Below are 16,028 nucleotides of genomic sequence, written 5' to 3'. Positions count from 1 at the left end.
AATCCTGTGGGAACTCTTTGATTTTCCGGAATCAAAAGTAGCCTATGTTCTTCCAAAGGATGCATCATGCAACTATCTCTGTACGTCTAAACTTGTTAGACGGATGGGCCACAAAAAGCTAGCAGACAGACAGGCAGACACTTTTACGCATTTCAAATACTAGTACTTATGGATTTTTTTCATGCCAGTATAAAGTGGTTCTGATGATATTCGTGATATTGGAGTCGTCACTATATTTCCTGACAGAGTTCCCACGACGCACCGACAGATAAGACGTCTCGTACGACGCATCTCGTTTTTGCAGCCTCATAATCATACTTTGTCGCCGCCACTCCGTCACCTGTTGACACGTGGTTGATATAAAATGCCAATAAATGTCACTTTTTAAGACACATTCGCGGCGCGTATTCGGGTCACGTGCGCTCGTCAGATTTGTATCGAGGCTCGCGCTCCGCCACCCTCGCTCATGCCGACATTCGGCTTCGTCATGACATCTGCTAATCTCGCCTCCCATCGTCGACTATTAACGCCCGAGGTGAATACTTTTCCGACAATCGTCTCATTAGCCTCACACAGCTCGTAAAGTCCTCCACATTGTCCTCGCAGCATTGTGCCAACGTCACGTACGAGAGCGCTAACAACGTGTGGACGATCGCGGGGAAGCGGAACGAATCCCGTGATCTATCCCGAATGCCATCATCCCATTCCAGCTCTCTTTCATCAATATGTCTACACTACACGATCGACTAAAAAATCCAACGGACCCGACTCATTATTAGGTACCTTTCTTCGTCGATCATCGATCGCCATTATCCTATTTAAAGGCGTCTCTTGATTTGTTCTTCGATTTTTTTGCCCGACGTTTCAATCCGGGTTCCCAACAATGGGTGAGTTAAGAAAGATGTTTAAAAGTGTTTAGATACGCTATTTTTTCACAATTTTTCAATTTAAACGGAGTCGTGTATTTGAAGGGCCGGAAGGTGTCGTTACGGAGGTTACCAATAACTAATAGTGTCTGGCGAACAATGGCCCGAATAACATTATCCATGTCAAACTTATGTCTACCACTTTGTATAAACGGATGAGGAAGCGTATCAATCATTCTTATTTTAAAATATTTACTTACATAAGAAAACTTGTTGCTGTATGCCTAATCTAGAAAACGCATTGGATCTGTCTGTACTCAGTTAACTCAGTTAATTGTATACTTAGGTCGAAATTCCACAGATTCGTACGAAGAGGTTCGTCGTTCCTAATAATACGCACTGCTAGAATATGGAATACCCTTCCGGTTTCTTTTTTCACCGGTAGCTGTTATAAGTAATATTGATATCTGCTAAAGAGGGTGAATAGGCACCTTCGAGGCTGGCGCGATCCAACTTCGAAGAGGACGCCCCGCACACCCGCACAGCCTATGCACTAACCTTGTGATAGCGCGGGTGACGTACGGGTGTGCGTTACGTTCCCCCGCCTCATACCCCGATTGCCATATCGACTTATCGCGAATTATACCTGCCTATATGTATAGTTAAAAAAAGCCATGTCTCCTGAGGATTTTTCATCAGGAGGCGGATATAAAAAAGAAATTATAAAGTAGATAACATTATAAATTAAATTGAAGTAAAGTCAGTAGAGATAACTCTAGTAAAAATATTAATTGGAGTATGGCGCGGGGCGAGGCCACGGCGGGTTCTCGGACCCACACGTAGCGTGAAATCGCGGGGCGCGGGAGCGGCACCACCTGGCCACCAAGGACTGTCTTATTATTTGTTGTCTGCCATCTTCCACGCTCGTAAATTTCCACGTCAACGTGTGCGATGATTGTGGAAAAAACGAGATCGACAAAGCCTTTTCACACCCGGCGATACAGACATAAAGACGTACGGCCATCGGTAAATACCACGATATAATGCGATCCCTCCGGTGGGCTCTTAATATGCGTGTATAATTTTTCGTCGTAATAAATTCGGATTGTAATGGCCGATCGCGATTGGTTTGAATGTTTAGTTGCGTTTTATTTTAATAAATAAAATTTTCATATGAAATTACGCCTCGGGACTGGTTTGTTGTTAATTGCCGCCACCTACGTGTTCCCAATGAAGCCTACAAAGTCATCGGCGGCCAATTTGCGACAAAGGTTTCATAAATAAATAAGTATTTTTATTGTCGTTTTGAAGCTTTTATTACTCCGGATAATTAAACAATCGGCTCTGGTGGCAGTTATTCTGGACTTCAGTAACGTTTGTTTAATATGACTTACAAAGCTTGTCGCGCTTGGAGTAATTCTACTGATCTTTTTGTTAATTTGTATGGCGTAGGTAGGTACGTAGGTACACGTAGTAATTGTAAATGGCTAGTAGTAATAATAAACAGTAATCATCTGCGTTTATTACAGCCATGACATTTTGATAATCTGTTATATCACTAGCTGAGGCCCGCGATTTCGTCCGCGTGGGCTTGGATTTATATAACAATCTCGTGGAAACTCTTTGATTTTCCTCGATAAAAAGTAGCCTCTACCACTCTCCAGGTTCCTAGCTACATCTATTCAAAAAACCACGTTGATCTATTGTTCCGTTGCGGCGTGATTGAAGTACAAACCAACACACTTCCGCATTTATATTATGGTAGTGATGTCATGTAGGTTTTCTTTGGAAAATTACTTTCAAATGTATCTAAGGTTATGGAAATATAATATACCTATTAGTGTGTAGGTACTGCGTAGTAGGTAGGTACATAAAGCTCGTGGACCAAAGTTTCAATAACATTCACTGACCTCTCTTCATAATAGCACTAGTATGAGGATTGGAACTTTTCGACAGCAGACTGGAACAGTTCCACCTGTGCCAGCGGAACTGATGCTGGCATTCCTTGACCGCCATCTGTAGACCCTCGAAGGCGATAGCTGCTGTATCGGCGGAGTCGTGGCACACGGATCTTTGCTCTCTGGTCAACCCACCAATAAGGCGACAGGTAAGAGTAGAGCTGAGTTTCAGATGGTGTGGAAGCATATTGTCTCTTGAGCTGTGAACAAAGAAGCGCAGTTAAAATAATTCTAAATTATTTTTACTAGCTGATGGCCGCGACTTCGTCCGCGTGGAATTAGGTTTTTAAAAAATCCCGTGAGAATTTAAAAAAATGTTTCTCCATGGTCTAATAGACTAAAAGCCCGTGAGGACCAGACCTTCGTTATTTTATAAAAGGTGAAAGTTTCTCTGCAAATTGTCCCCAACATAGGAAGGAATGATCAGCGACTATGAAGTTTGGATTATAATGACTTTGGCAAATAATAGGTAATAAGAGAAACTTTCAGCTTTTATAAAATAATGAAGGTCTGGCCCTCACAGGTTTTTTAGATTGAGTTAAAACAAGACTATGTGAGAGATATAGCTCTGTCTACGTTTTAACTAAACATAAGTAATGATTAAGCGACTCTGAGTACGGCGGTAAAGGTTGATAAAAGCTCGCTATTAACCTATAAATATTTGACAAAAGATTTCCTTTTGTGCCTACTAATGGACTTAATAAAATTAGCGGAACAAAAACACTAATAACTACCACTAATTAAATTATCCGGCTTTTAATTATGCACCATTATATCACTGAGCTTCGTGTCCACCGAAATTGACCGTTAATTGGAAGCTCATAACATTTTGTTATACCTAATTAATAGTTCGAGAGACAATGTTATAAAGAGCTTTACGAGTAGGTATGTACTAGAAATCCTGAAGACCATAAAAGCGCAGAAGTTGGATTACTTCGACCACATTATGAGAAATAGCAAATACGGCCTCCTTCAGCTCATTATTCAGGGGAAACTAGCCGGCAGAAAACCACCCGGCCGAAGAACATCGTGGCTAAAGAATTTACGCCAATAGTACGGGAAGAGTACCTGATCTCTTTTCCGCGCAGCAGTGTCCAAGGTGCAGATAGCCCTAATGATTGCCAACCTCCAATAGGAGACGGCATTTCAAGAAGAAGAAGAATGTACTAGAAATTCCCTGTGACTTCCGAAATAAATTTCTTTTAATTGTGTATTCGGATTCCGAATACACAATTAAAAGAAATTTGTGACTTTGTTTTAGCGAAGCTAAGTTCATATTATTCTTAGATGAATGATATATGATTAGATGAATGTATACTATCTCTATGGTATTATTAATTTATAAACGTCATGCTATCACGTCATTGTCAAGTCAACCAATAGTCAAGTCTACAGCTGGACTGCTTTCCTTCAGCACCTTGAAACCTCAATCTAAAGCCTTACAAGTCAAAGTCAAAGTCAAAACGTTTATTCAAAGTAGGTAAAAAATACGCTTTTGGATTGTCGGTTTGCATTAATTGTAAGTTGATGATATTATAGTGGTAATAATTTTTACGCGAACTTAAAACTAAAGCTACGAGGGTTCCAAACGCGCCCTACAAGGCGCGTACAAGTTACGACTCGATGAGGTGCCCGTAAATATGGTTATCCTACAGGTCTGTCAGAAATAAAGAGATCCGCTGGAGTGCTGAGTGCTGAGCATTTTCATCAGCTTGAGCGTTATATACAACTGCCCAAAAATGAGTGTAGGCACCTAATGTTTCAGGGTTCATGTATGTGCGTTTCTTTATTCTACCATAGCTTCTAAATGCCTGAACAGATTTGAATGTATGGAGTATTGTTAGAATCCTTACATCATTTGTTATGATGTAAGGATTTTAACAATACTCCATATATTCAAATCTGTTCAGGCATTTAGACTATAATACTATAACTATAATTACTATAGTGACTATAATTTTTTGTTAAATCTATATGATGAAAAAAATTGTTCATTTTTGGTAGGGCAGTCGTGTTTTTAATTCAGCGGCTTGTTACGTCAACAGTCACCCCCCCCCCCCCTCCCCCCTCTCCCGCCTCCCCTCTCCCCTGCCAGTACTCGGGTTCTACCTCACGAGTCGCCTAATGAAACAGTAGGTAACTACATATACTTATAACTATTTATTATAATTAAAAGCTTTTGGCAGGTTGTCTCTTGCACTCTAATTTATTTAAATCGATGTTATCACACGCGCCTTAGATATTTCATTAATGAAACAATTTGTATTCGCTCCCGAGTTTGAACAAATATTTTGAAAATATTCCAAAGTATTTCATGTTGGAATTATTTGGAGTATTTTAATTAATAATTTCATATCGGGACTGTTTCTCGTTATTATTGGGCGAGGAATTCTTGGTAGAAGTTATCTAAATAAGTTACTTTGATTGGGTGGTAGAACGTTCCATTATTTTTATTTATTCATCCTCCACTCATTTCTCGGTGCCCTTTTTGAGTACGAATTCGCTAACAAATTGCTGTGCAGTTTGGCGAGATACAAACTAAAATATATTTCTTCGTGTACGTGGCATCTGCTAAGAAAGGAGGAGATAAGGGGGTGAAAATGGGGTTATAGTCCACATAGTAGTGTAGAGCATAAGCTAGTTATTATATTAATCCATATCCTCTTTTATGAAAAAATACAAAAACATTTTAAAACATCAAGTTATCGTTGATCTGATGACCGGGCGGTCATGTCAGCGCGTGATTCACACTAGTTTATCTTGTTATACGTTTGTGAATAATAATATACGGAAATGTTAAGTTACTAAAAAAATCATTTTAAGTAGTACGATATACCTAAATTATTATCTTCTCGTAGGTATACCTAAGGTAAATATTACTGAAAAGCTCCCAGCCGCAAAATTTGAAAGTATGTAGGTATCTACGCTTATTTTAAAACATTATTTGAATTACGTGGGCAGAGCATGCCTGTCGTAGAGGCGATGATCGTTGAGCCGTAAGGTCCTTGAGTGGAGACTTTTTGTGAAAATCACGCAAAACCACGGCCGGAGAGAAATTTGAGGGGAAAAGGGGGGGAAGCCGAAGTCCTAGGACTTTGAAGATAAATGTCTGAGGGCATAAAGGAACATAAGTATGTGCCAAAAATCAAAACTACGTTGTTTATTTCGAAGTAATTCGAGGCGACCAGAGTTCGAGAGATCAAGCGCAGAACAAACGGCTTTACCTACGTGTTTTTCGCCAACCAACCGCCTTTTCCAACTCCGGGTCGCTACTCAGAATTTATGGCGGGAAAACTTTGCCTTGTCAGGCCTCACGATCCATAGCCAATTAAAATAGCCCCTAGACTCATGGAACTAGGAATCAGCTTAGCTTATTAGACTAAACCAACTGGGTATAGGCGTCGTTGTAGAGCAATCAAAAATCAACCCAACATAAAACAGCGGAGGTGTTGAATGTTAATCAAAATAACAACATCGCAATGCAAAAATGATACAATGATTGTAAAGGCGGGTGCGTATCATTAAGATCATTAAACGAGTCGCTCGTCGCAACCCTTTAATGACAGCGGCGTTCCTGAGCGTGGGAAGGTAACGAGATAACTTACACAGTTATGTAAAGACGGAAAACGGTGTTTGTCTTTTGTTATGAATGCGTTTAGTATTCCGTAAATGTTATGGTTGAAAGCTGTGATAGCCTAGTAAGTATAGTCATCATCATCATCATGATCAACCCATCGCCGGCTCACTACAGAGCACGGGTCTCCTCTCAGAGTGAGAAGGGTTTTGGCCATAGTCTACCACGCTGGCCATGTGCGGATTGGTAGACTTTACACACCTTTGAGAACATTATGGAGAACTCTCAGGCATGCAGGTTTCCTTACGATGTTTTCCTTCACTGTTAAAGCAAGTGACATTTAATTACTTAAAACGCAAATACCTAACTCCAAAAAGTTAGAGGTGCGTGCCTGGGATCGAACCCCCGACCTACGATTAGAAGGCGGACGTCCTAGCCTCTAGGCATCACAGCTTTTTGAGTAAGTACTTATACTGCATAGTACCTACGCGGCAGAAAATAATGACCTCCAGATTTTCAACGATATTCATGTAAAAATCAAGTCAATCCGTTGCTCCGTTGCGGCGTGTTTGAAGAACAAACCAACAGACAAACACACTTTCGCATTTATATTAATAGTAGTGATTTATATTAAGGGTAGTGATGCCAACTTCTAAGTTAAAATTAAATGACTAAATTAATTAGGTCTGATAGCGCATGATAGAGATCAGTTGAGGAAAAGCTACATCAATCATTGCGTAAAGTTACGTACTTACTCAAATCATTTTCAAACTATGTGTCCATAAAATATATTACCTACCTAACTAACCATTTAACTACTACATAAAATTATATGTAAAAACACACGGAACCCAGCATTTAGCTTTCATCCATCGAAATATTAGCTTTCAACTCTTTGTATCACGACACTTTCCAAAGCGCAATTAACTGATAACAGATGGAGCTAGTTCTTGGAAGTTAAATAGATGTGTACACATCTTAAACTATACACAAACGTAGAGAGATGGACCATTTTATAGGCCTCATGTTAAAAATCACATGAAAAGCCTTTTCATAACGTGACAATATGCACTAGCATAAAGTAACTTGTGAAAAAATCACGAAGCAAAATCTCACAAAATTAGAAAGAGATGGACCATTTCAAAAGTCTCAATTAAAAATCACGTAAAAAGCTTTTTTTTCATAATGTAGCATTAGCCACTCGCTCTACCTTACTAAAGTAGCTTGTGAAATGTCACGATGCATAATCTCACTGAGTTAGAAAATTACTAGGTAGGTATATTTAATCCCAATTTATTTTTTTAATTTAACGCGCACATGGTCTTTGACCTAAGCTAATACGCTAAAGATTGTGAAAGCGAGAACACTTGCACATCGCTTCGTGTAGCAAAATATCTAATTAAATTATTAATAAGTATAGTAAAAAATAATTTTCCGTGAAAAGCCACCTGTAAAATATCAGCGCTATTGATCTTAAACATAATTCCAAAATAAAATTAATATAGCAAACTATTCTACCTAATTGCAATCACGAGTGAAATTGAAATTACTGGGACGAAAAAAATTTTACTAAATGAAAATTATTCATAAATGCCACGGTGCCCATCTCTACTTAAAAGACGTTTTTGGTAGAATCTGTAACGGACACAAACCAAAATTAAACAATCTGTGGGCTGTAACGTAGTTTCTGGAGCTTCAAATTATTCTTTAACCTTGTAAATAGTGTTGTTGAAAGTAGGTGCTAGTTATGTCCTAATTATATGTTGTTTTATATGTATCGCGATTTTTGTAGGGTGAATGAATAAAAATTTTAGTTGCTTTGGAATTGAATTTATTTATGTATCGAAGTCTGAATTTTGAAGGAAAAGCACAGGGTACCTAGGTACCTACCAGTACCTACCTACTTAATTGATGTTTTTTTTTATTTAAATCACTTTTGATTTTATGTGTAACGAAAGGGCTGGCATTGTACGTAGGTCAACTAAAAGCCTCGTAAAACTATCAAGATAAAAAATCGAAAAAAAATGTGGCGCATCATTACCTTCGATATACCTAGGAGATCCCGGGTTGATTCCAGGCTAGATTGTTTAAGTACTTATTATTTATTTATTTCTATATAGGCTCACGTTTAGTCACGTAGACCAAGTTAGTATAGACACAAACGATCCAAACAACATTATTATTGTAGGTAGAACGGATGAAATGTAAAAATCTGACGTTTTACTACTAGGTCAGGGCGTTTCACTATACAGGCTTATAATATTATGGTAGTCAAGGAAAACGCAAACCTGTCATCAATATAAAAGTAGAAATGGGGCTTTCAAGGTGAAATTTACGCCAGATAAGTTGTCCAAACGTGTAAGGACAGTAATAAATGTAGAGACCTCGCAACCAAGACCGAAATTATGATAGCAGTTTAACATTGAATTACCCACAATAAAATAAAGTGCGCACTTTGCCAACTAAACTTTGCCACCGTGATTTGTGTATGTTGTAAGATAAAATTAGTTTTTCAGCACAAATCGCCCCTCGGAAGGGAATTAACCAGCAGCTAACAGCTTTTTCCAACAAGTCGTTAAACTCGGTGATCCAATTAAAACTCCAGCCTGAGCTTAATATAATTGCTTCGAAAATTCCATCCGACGAGATAAAAACAATAATTTCGTGCTTTAAGACCCGAGCCAGTAAAAAATAATAAATCCAATGTCGGGGCCGCCCGATGAAATGCTACGATACTCATTCAGAAAGGTTATTTCAATACAAATTACAGCTACTTGCGTTGCTTCTCTCTGCATGCCGACAATTCTGCAAATACTTTTCTCTTCTCTAACCCGCGCGTGCATAAAGACTCCAACTAAAACTGGCTACACAATAATCATCTTTATACCCCTTTCATGAAAAGCTAGAGTCGCGTGAAGTGGTATGCAAATATGCTATTTTTATTGTGCACAGAACGGTCTGATTGAAATTCCATGTTCCAACAATGTGTACCCGTGCTTGGTACCTATTTGCTCAGCTTATAATGTACATACGGCACTAGCGAACCGGCTCGGATTCGCGTGTTTTTCTTTAAATACATAAGAAAAAGCAAGAAACTCCGCCACTAATAAAATATAGACGGTATCTGCAATGAAAACTATAATTAAATATCTAATTAATATAAAAGAACAGCCGCTATGTCGTTGAACTCTATGTAACTTTGGCTTTTTACAAGCTTTTGATAATACCATTACACGAAATAAAATTATCTGTGCTTAGAAATAATATGTATTTATTCAAAATTTTATTTTAGATTTTCTCGAATTTGGAACTCAGAAATAGTTGGAAAACATAATATTTCCAACTATTTTTGAGAAACAAGAATTTAAAGTTTCTGAAAATTTTAGTCATATCCTAATAAGTATGCATTAGGTACTTTTATTTTATTTACTTTAAATTATCGTTGTAGGTACCTTTATGTAATTATGATGAGAAATTTATGATCTTCTCTTTCCAAAGAGTTTTTTTAAAAGGCAGAACTTTCCTCTCTTAATTTCGGTAGAAATCTCGCAGTTTTCTTATTCGTTAGGTAATAATTAATTTTCCTTTGAAAAGTTCTCCATTTTAAAATGCTAAGGAAGAAAAAAATCAGACGGAAATTTTTCTCAATATATCAAGGTAGGTACGTTGTAGATTTCGTAGAGGTATTTAAAAAAACGCGAAAGAGTCTTAAGTAAACTAACAACAGACCGACTCTACGCTATAATATATTAACGCAGATAAACTAAGTACCTACTGTGTACATAATTTGTAGAATCCCTTAAAAGTGTTACCAATATACGCAATTAGTTGAATCGATTAAAGCTATCCTTTCTGTATCGCTTTGTGAATTAAGAGGGATAATGCATTTAAAAATGCCTCGAGCTTCAGAGTTAATAGCTTGATAAAGGACTCTACTTAGGAGTTATATTTAGTTTTAAAGGGCCCTACTACTTATATAATGTATATATGGAAGGTTACATATTATCTTTAATCAGGACTTTGAAGATCTGGAATTTTAATTTGTTAAATACGCCAGCCGTAATTATTCATTACTATACGGTCCAGTTGCATGACAGGTGATTAAAGTTACGTTACAGTTAGGGTTTAACTTTGCCCACCAATAAAAAAACAAAGTGGGTTGCATAAGTTAGTCTGCACACCTCCATGATGGTTAAAGATATTATGATCCAAAATTAACAAGTCCTGTACCTATTGTGCAACCCATTTTGCCTTTATTTACAGTAAAACATGCGTTTTTAAAAATTGTGTTCAAGAAGATCTTTTGAAATCAAATCACTAATAAATAAACTTGTGAACTTGTTAAATAGATTGCGCTTTTTATAGTCGAATTGGTTTAATGTTTCTTGTTAGTATACAAGTTTGATTTTATTATGGACCATTTCCTTAAACGGGCTTCCCATGACGATAATACAAGATTGACGAACAAGCGTCAATTAAAGCATAGTCTAGGTAGCAATGCTCGACATTCGTTCACACATCTTAAATGGCTTGGGTCAATTTATGCGCACCTGCGCAAGCACACTTTTAAACGGACATATTAATGGCTCGTCTTATCGGGGCACTGCCGTGCCCCCCTGATTTATATAATGCTGTCACTCTTTGGCAACCGCATTGTGCTCTTGCCAAAAAACAGCATTAGGTACATTGTGCAAGTGGGCCTTAACAACCGCGAGCATGTCGAAGAAAACTAACTTTTCTTAGGATATTGTGCGCGTACCTACCTACTGTGAATAATTTTAGGCTTTAACTTTTTGATTAGTCTTGTCTGATTATACTTTTCAGAAATTCCACTCAAGCGAAGCTAGAGCGGATCAGTTACCTACCTCTAAGTGTATACTCACAAAAGGAAAAACTGACTGACTGACTTATCAATATATCTACAGTTTAAACCACTGAATCTAGAAACTTGCGACTTGGCATGCAGGCTTTCCTCGTAACGTAGACCCACAAAAAATTATGGATTTTCAGAAATTCCACGCGAGCATAGGCCGGGTGAGTCAGCTTATCTACTTATTTACAAAATTAATCCAAAACAAATCCAAAAACAATATCAGATAGATATATGGGAAAGTGTATCTTTCTGTATTAAGTGTGTCCTTTTCTATCCGCTTCACTGATTTTGATGAAAGCTGCAGAGAGAGCTTGCATCTCAGACACGGATATAACTAGGCCACTTTTAATCCTGGAAAGTCATAGAGTTCCTAAGGATTTTTTTAAAAACCTAAATTCACGCGAACTAAATTGCAGGCATCATCTGATAGATAAATAAATAGGATTTGTTTTAATATTAACATGAGTCCTCAAATAGGTATTTTGACTCCAGTCTCCAACCGAGTAAGCTTTAGAGCTATAGTTGCTGTTATCCTCTATTCGAATGGGAGTTAATAAATTGAGCACAATTAAGCGTATCTAAATTACCGTAGAGATAAAGGTATTCTGTCCATTAGTACACTAGTTCCATATAGATAATTTTGTTTTATCATTTATGGCTATTATTATTGAACACGCTAAGGCGTGGGTGAAATCAATGTATTCCTGCTACATAAAAATTGTTGCGCTTCTTTACAAAAACCGGCCAAGTGCGAGTCAGGCTCGCGTACCGAGGGTTCCGTAGTGCAGTCATATTTTTTCGACATTTTGCACGATAAATCAAAAACTATGATTCATAAATAAAAAAAAATCTGTTTTAGAATCCACAGGCGAAGCCCTTTCATATGATACCCCACTTGATATAGCTATCTTACTTTGATAATTGAAAATACTAATTATTAGTTCATGACCACAATTTTTTTTTTGTGTGATGTGACCACAAATTCACGGTTTTCAGATTTTTGCCCTGAAGCCAGCTATAAGACCCACCTACCTGCCAAATTTCATGATTCTAGGTCAACGGGAAGTACCCTGTAGGTTTCTTGACAGACAGACAGATAACAAAGTGATCCTATAAGGGTTCCGTTTTTCCTTTTGAGGTACGGAACCCTAAAAATCAGTCAAGTGCGACTCGGACTCTCCCACGAAGGGTTCCACACAAGAAAAAACACTTTTTAATTTTCATGGCGGCATTTTGAAATCTTTATTATTTGTTGTTATAGCGGCAATAGAAATAGACATTCTGTACAAATTTCAATTCCCTACCTTCAATTACAGGTTCACGAAACCCGCTGACAGACAGACGGACGGACGGATGGACTGACAGTGGAGTCTTATTAATATTGTCCCGTTGGCACCTTTCGGTTACAGAACTTTAAAAATGCACTTTTTGTATTCTATAGAAGCTTCATGACGTCATAATGATTACAGTGTGCATTACAAAAAGGAAATTCAGTAAATTAAGCTGCCGATTAATTTCTAAAAAGATACAGTGGATTGCCGTAGCATCACCGTCCTATTTTGACAACATTTTTACAGCGATAACTTGCATCCTGGAGACAGACCGGACATATGCTACTTTTTCTCCCGAAACATCAAACTTTTTTTTTTTAAATATTGGTAAACGATGATGTGGGCTAAGATGAGACGTGTTTTCCTAGAATATGCCTATTCAATCTTGTTTTAAACATACCCGGGTTGTAATTGGTAGAAAAAGCTGACTGACTGATTGGCTGACTGACTGCTTCATCTACCAATGCACAGCTAGCACGCAGATAGCTGTAATGACGTAGACAATATGTGCTATGAACGGATTTTTGAAACTTCAACCCCTAAGGGCGTGAAATAGGTGTTTAAATTTGCACTACTACGCGGACGAAGTCGCGAGCATAAGCTAATATGTAAGTAGGTACCTACTAGAAGTGATTGATTTAAGGTTCAGGATCTCTAAGTAAATAGGTACATTATAGTAAATATTGAAATTAAGTCAATTGCACGCCTCGCTGGAGGCAATAACTCAATCGTTTGCTATTCGTTACATTCATTGCGGTTATTTATTCAATATTCATTATTATTACCTACTGAAAGGTACGCAGCGGTAAAGAATCTAGATAGCGTTAGCTACTAATCGCTAGACCGAAAGGTCGACGGTTCAAACCCCGCCCGTTTCACTATTGTCGTACCTACTCCTAGCACAAGCTTGACGCTTAATTGGAGAAGAAAGGGGAATATTAGTCATTTAAAATGGCTAATATTCTTTAAAAAAAAAAAAAGCGGTTAGAACATCCGACTTCTAATCGGAGGTCGGAGGTTCGATCCCGGGCACGCACCTCTAACTTTTCGGAGCTATGTACGTTTTAAGTAATTAAATATCACTTGCTTTAACGGTGAAGGAAAAAATCGTAAGGAAACCTGCATGCCTGATAGTTGATAGTTCTCCATAATGTTCTCAAAGGTGTGTGAAGTCTACCAATCCGCACATGACAATTGGTAGGAAACATTATAAAAAACCGGCCAAGTGCGAGTCAGGCTCGCGCAATGAGGGTTCCGTAATACAGTCGTATTTTTTCGACATTTTGCACGATTATTCAAAAACTATGATGCATAAAAATAAATAAAAATCTGTTTTAGAATGTACAGATAAAGACCTTTCATATGATACCTACCCCACTTGATATAGTCACTCACTTCGAAAGTTGAAAATACTAATTATTAGTTCATGACCACAATTTAATTTTTTTTGTGTGATATAACCCTAAATTCACGGTTTTCAGATTTTTCCCCAAATGTCAGCTATAAGATCTACCTACCTGCCAAATTTCATGATTCTACGTCAACGGGAAGTACCCTGTAGGTTTCTTGACAGACAGACAGACAACAAAGTGATCCTATAAGGGCTCCGTTTTTCCTTTTGAGGTACGGAACCCTAAAAAGTAGCCTATGTCACTCTGCAGGTCTATATTTACTAAAGAAAATCACCGTTCATTCATCATCAATCATTCCGTTGCTGTGCGATTGAAGAACAAACCAACAAACGATACACTTCCGCATTTATAATATCTATTAATAATATGACGGAAACAATGGCGGTGGTAGTCTTGACTCTGGTTGGCTTACATGCAATAAAATTTCATTAAATTCGTCTAGTCCGTCTATTTATAAGTCCATCCAGCTAAACGTAACTCCATTGGCTGTGAATATCAATCACCCGACAAACAGGCCGGCGATTATGCGACCCCGTGCAGTGGCATATCGAGTCGCATTTACATACCCGGTAAATCTCATACAACCGCTGGGTGGCCCGACAAATGATTGTCACCTTTTAAATTTGCATTCATTACCTATAACTAGAGGTGGGTATAAGCGGTTTAAAAAATAATCACGTTTTTTTCTGCTCATCAGTAGGTACCTACTAAACTTTTTGATTTGATATTCTTGATTTGGAATTGACGCATTAATTTATAAAACGTCGCGTTAGTTCCGCAGGTGCCCACGTACTTACGCAATTTTTAGGGTTCCGTACCTCAAAAGAAAAATAGGAATCTTCATAGGATCACTTCGTTGTCTGTCTGTCGTGTATGTCAAGAAACCTGTAGGGTACTTCTAGTTGACCCAGAATCATGAAATTTGGCAGGTAGTCTAGCACACGTAAAGGGGGAAAATCTGAAAACCGTGAATTTGTAGTTATTTTGATACATCATGAAAAAAAAGTGTGCATGAATAAAATGATTAATATTTTCAACTTTCAAAGTAAGATTACTATACCTACCAAGTGGGGAATCATAATTATGAAAGGGCTTTTTTAGTGTGCATTCTAAAACATTTACCTATTTTATTTTTATGCATAAGAGATACAAAATATCGAAAAAATACGACTGTAGTACGGAACACTCGGTGCGCGAGTCTGACTCGCACTTGGCCGGTTTTTTATTTTTTTTAATCATCAACCTATAGGTTATTCTACCTATAGGTATACTATACCTATACCCAGGTTGATGATGAAATCAGTTTTCATCTCAACCGTATTCTATGTAATACTAAGCTAGAAGTTTTTTAAACTAGTAGGCAGGAAAATAAATAACATTTAAGTTTCAAAGCCCATCACTAGGTATTCATTATTATTCTCTAGCTTAACATGAGCTTAACTGAACTCACATTATTCATTGGGCCTTCTTATGATGCATGATTAGTGTCGTGATGTTTACGTTTACCATTCATCGGGACGCCCCTACTTGTCTGCGATTACTATTCGCGATTAGTTCGAGTATGGTAATTAGGACTTAATTACCGTGAATTAAGACTGATTCTTGTGTGAAATAAGTTCTAGGCACATAGGTATGGTAGCTGAATGCACAGATTCGTTTGGAAACTAGCAGATGGTAGTGATTTTGTCAACGGAAAAGTGATAGCTAGGGTGATTGTTAGAACTTGGTACATCTACCTACCTATACCTACTCGAATTTTTAATTAAACAACACGTTTTGATATTATCTAATGTCAAATCGTAAAATAATAATGATACCATATTTAAGATGATAGTGATGTATACCTATGTGATTCAGTTGTGTCATGGGAATGAATCAGTGAACCAGTTCCTGCTTCTCTATTTTACATTGAGCTCACACAAGCAGAGTAAAATGGAAGCATTGAAAAACTAGTAGATAAATAATTACTAAAATAAAATAAGTAGGTACCTAGAGGTAGGTAAGGTTGATTATA

General features: G+C 37.6%; 1 protein-coding gene across 1 annotated transcript in view; it reads right to left on the bottom strand.

Annotated features, from left to right (window-relative positions):
* The window catches only part of Wnt10 (Wnt oncogene analog 10), a 42,745-nt gene that overhangs the window by 25,739 nt on the left and 978 nt on the right, over nucleotides 1-16,028 (bottom strand). The window contains exon 2 of the mRNA XM_034968408.2: nucleotides 2,777-3,024. Coding sequence (XP_034824299.1) covers nucleotides 2,777-3,024 — 248 coding nt within the window. The remainder of the gene's footprint in view (nucleotides 1-2,776; nucleotides 3,025-16,028) is intronic.

This window comes from Maniola hyperantus, chromosome 1 (assembly GCF_902806685.2).
Source record: "Maniola hyperantus chromosome 1, iAphHyp1.2, whole genome shotgun sequence".
Classification (NCBI taxonomy): Eukaryota; Metazoa; Arthropoda; class Insecta; order Lepidoptera; family Nymphalidae; genus Maniola; species Maniola hyperantus.
The sequence above is the reverse complement of the archived record's forward strand: the minus strand, read 5'-3'. Positions and strand labels throughout refer to the sequence as shown.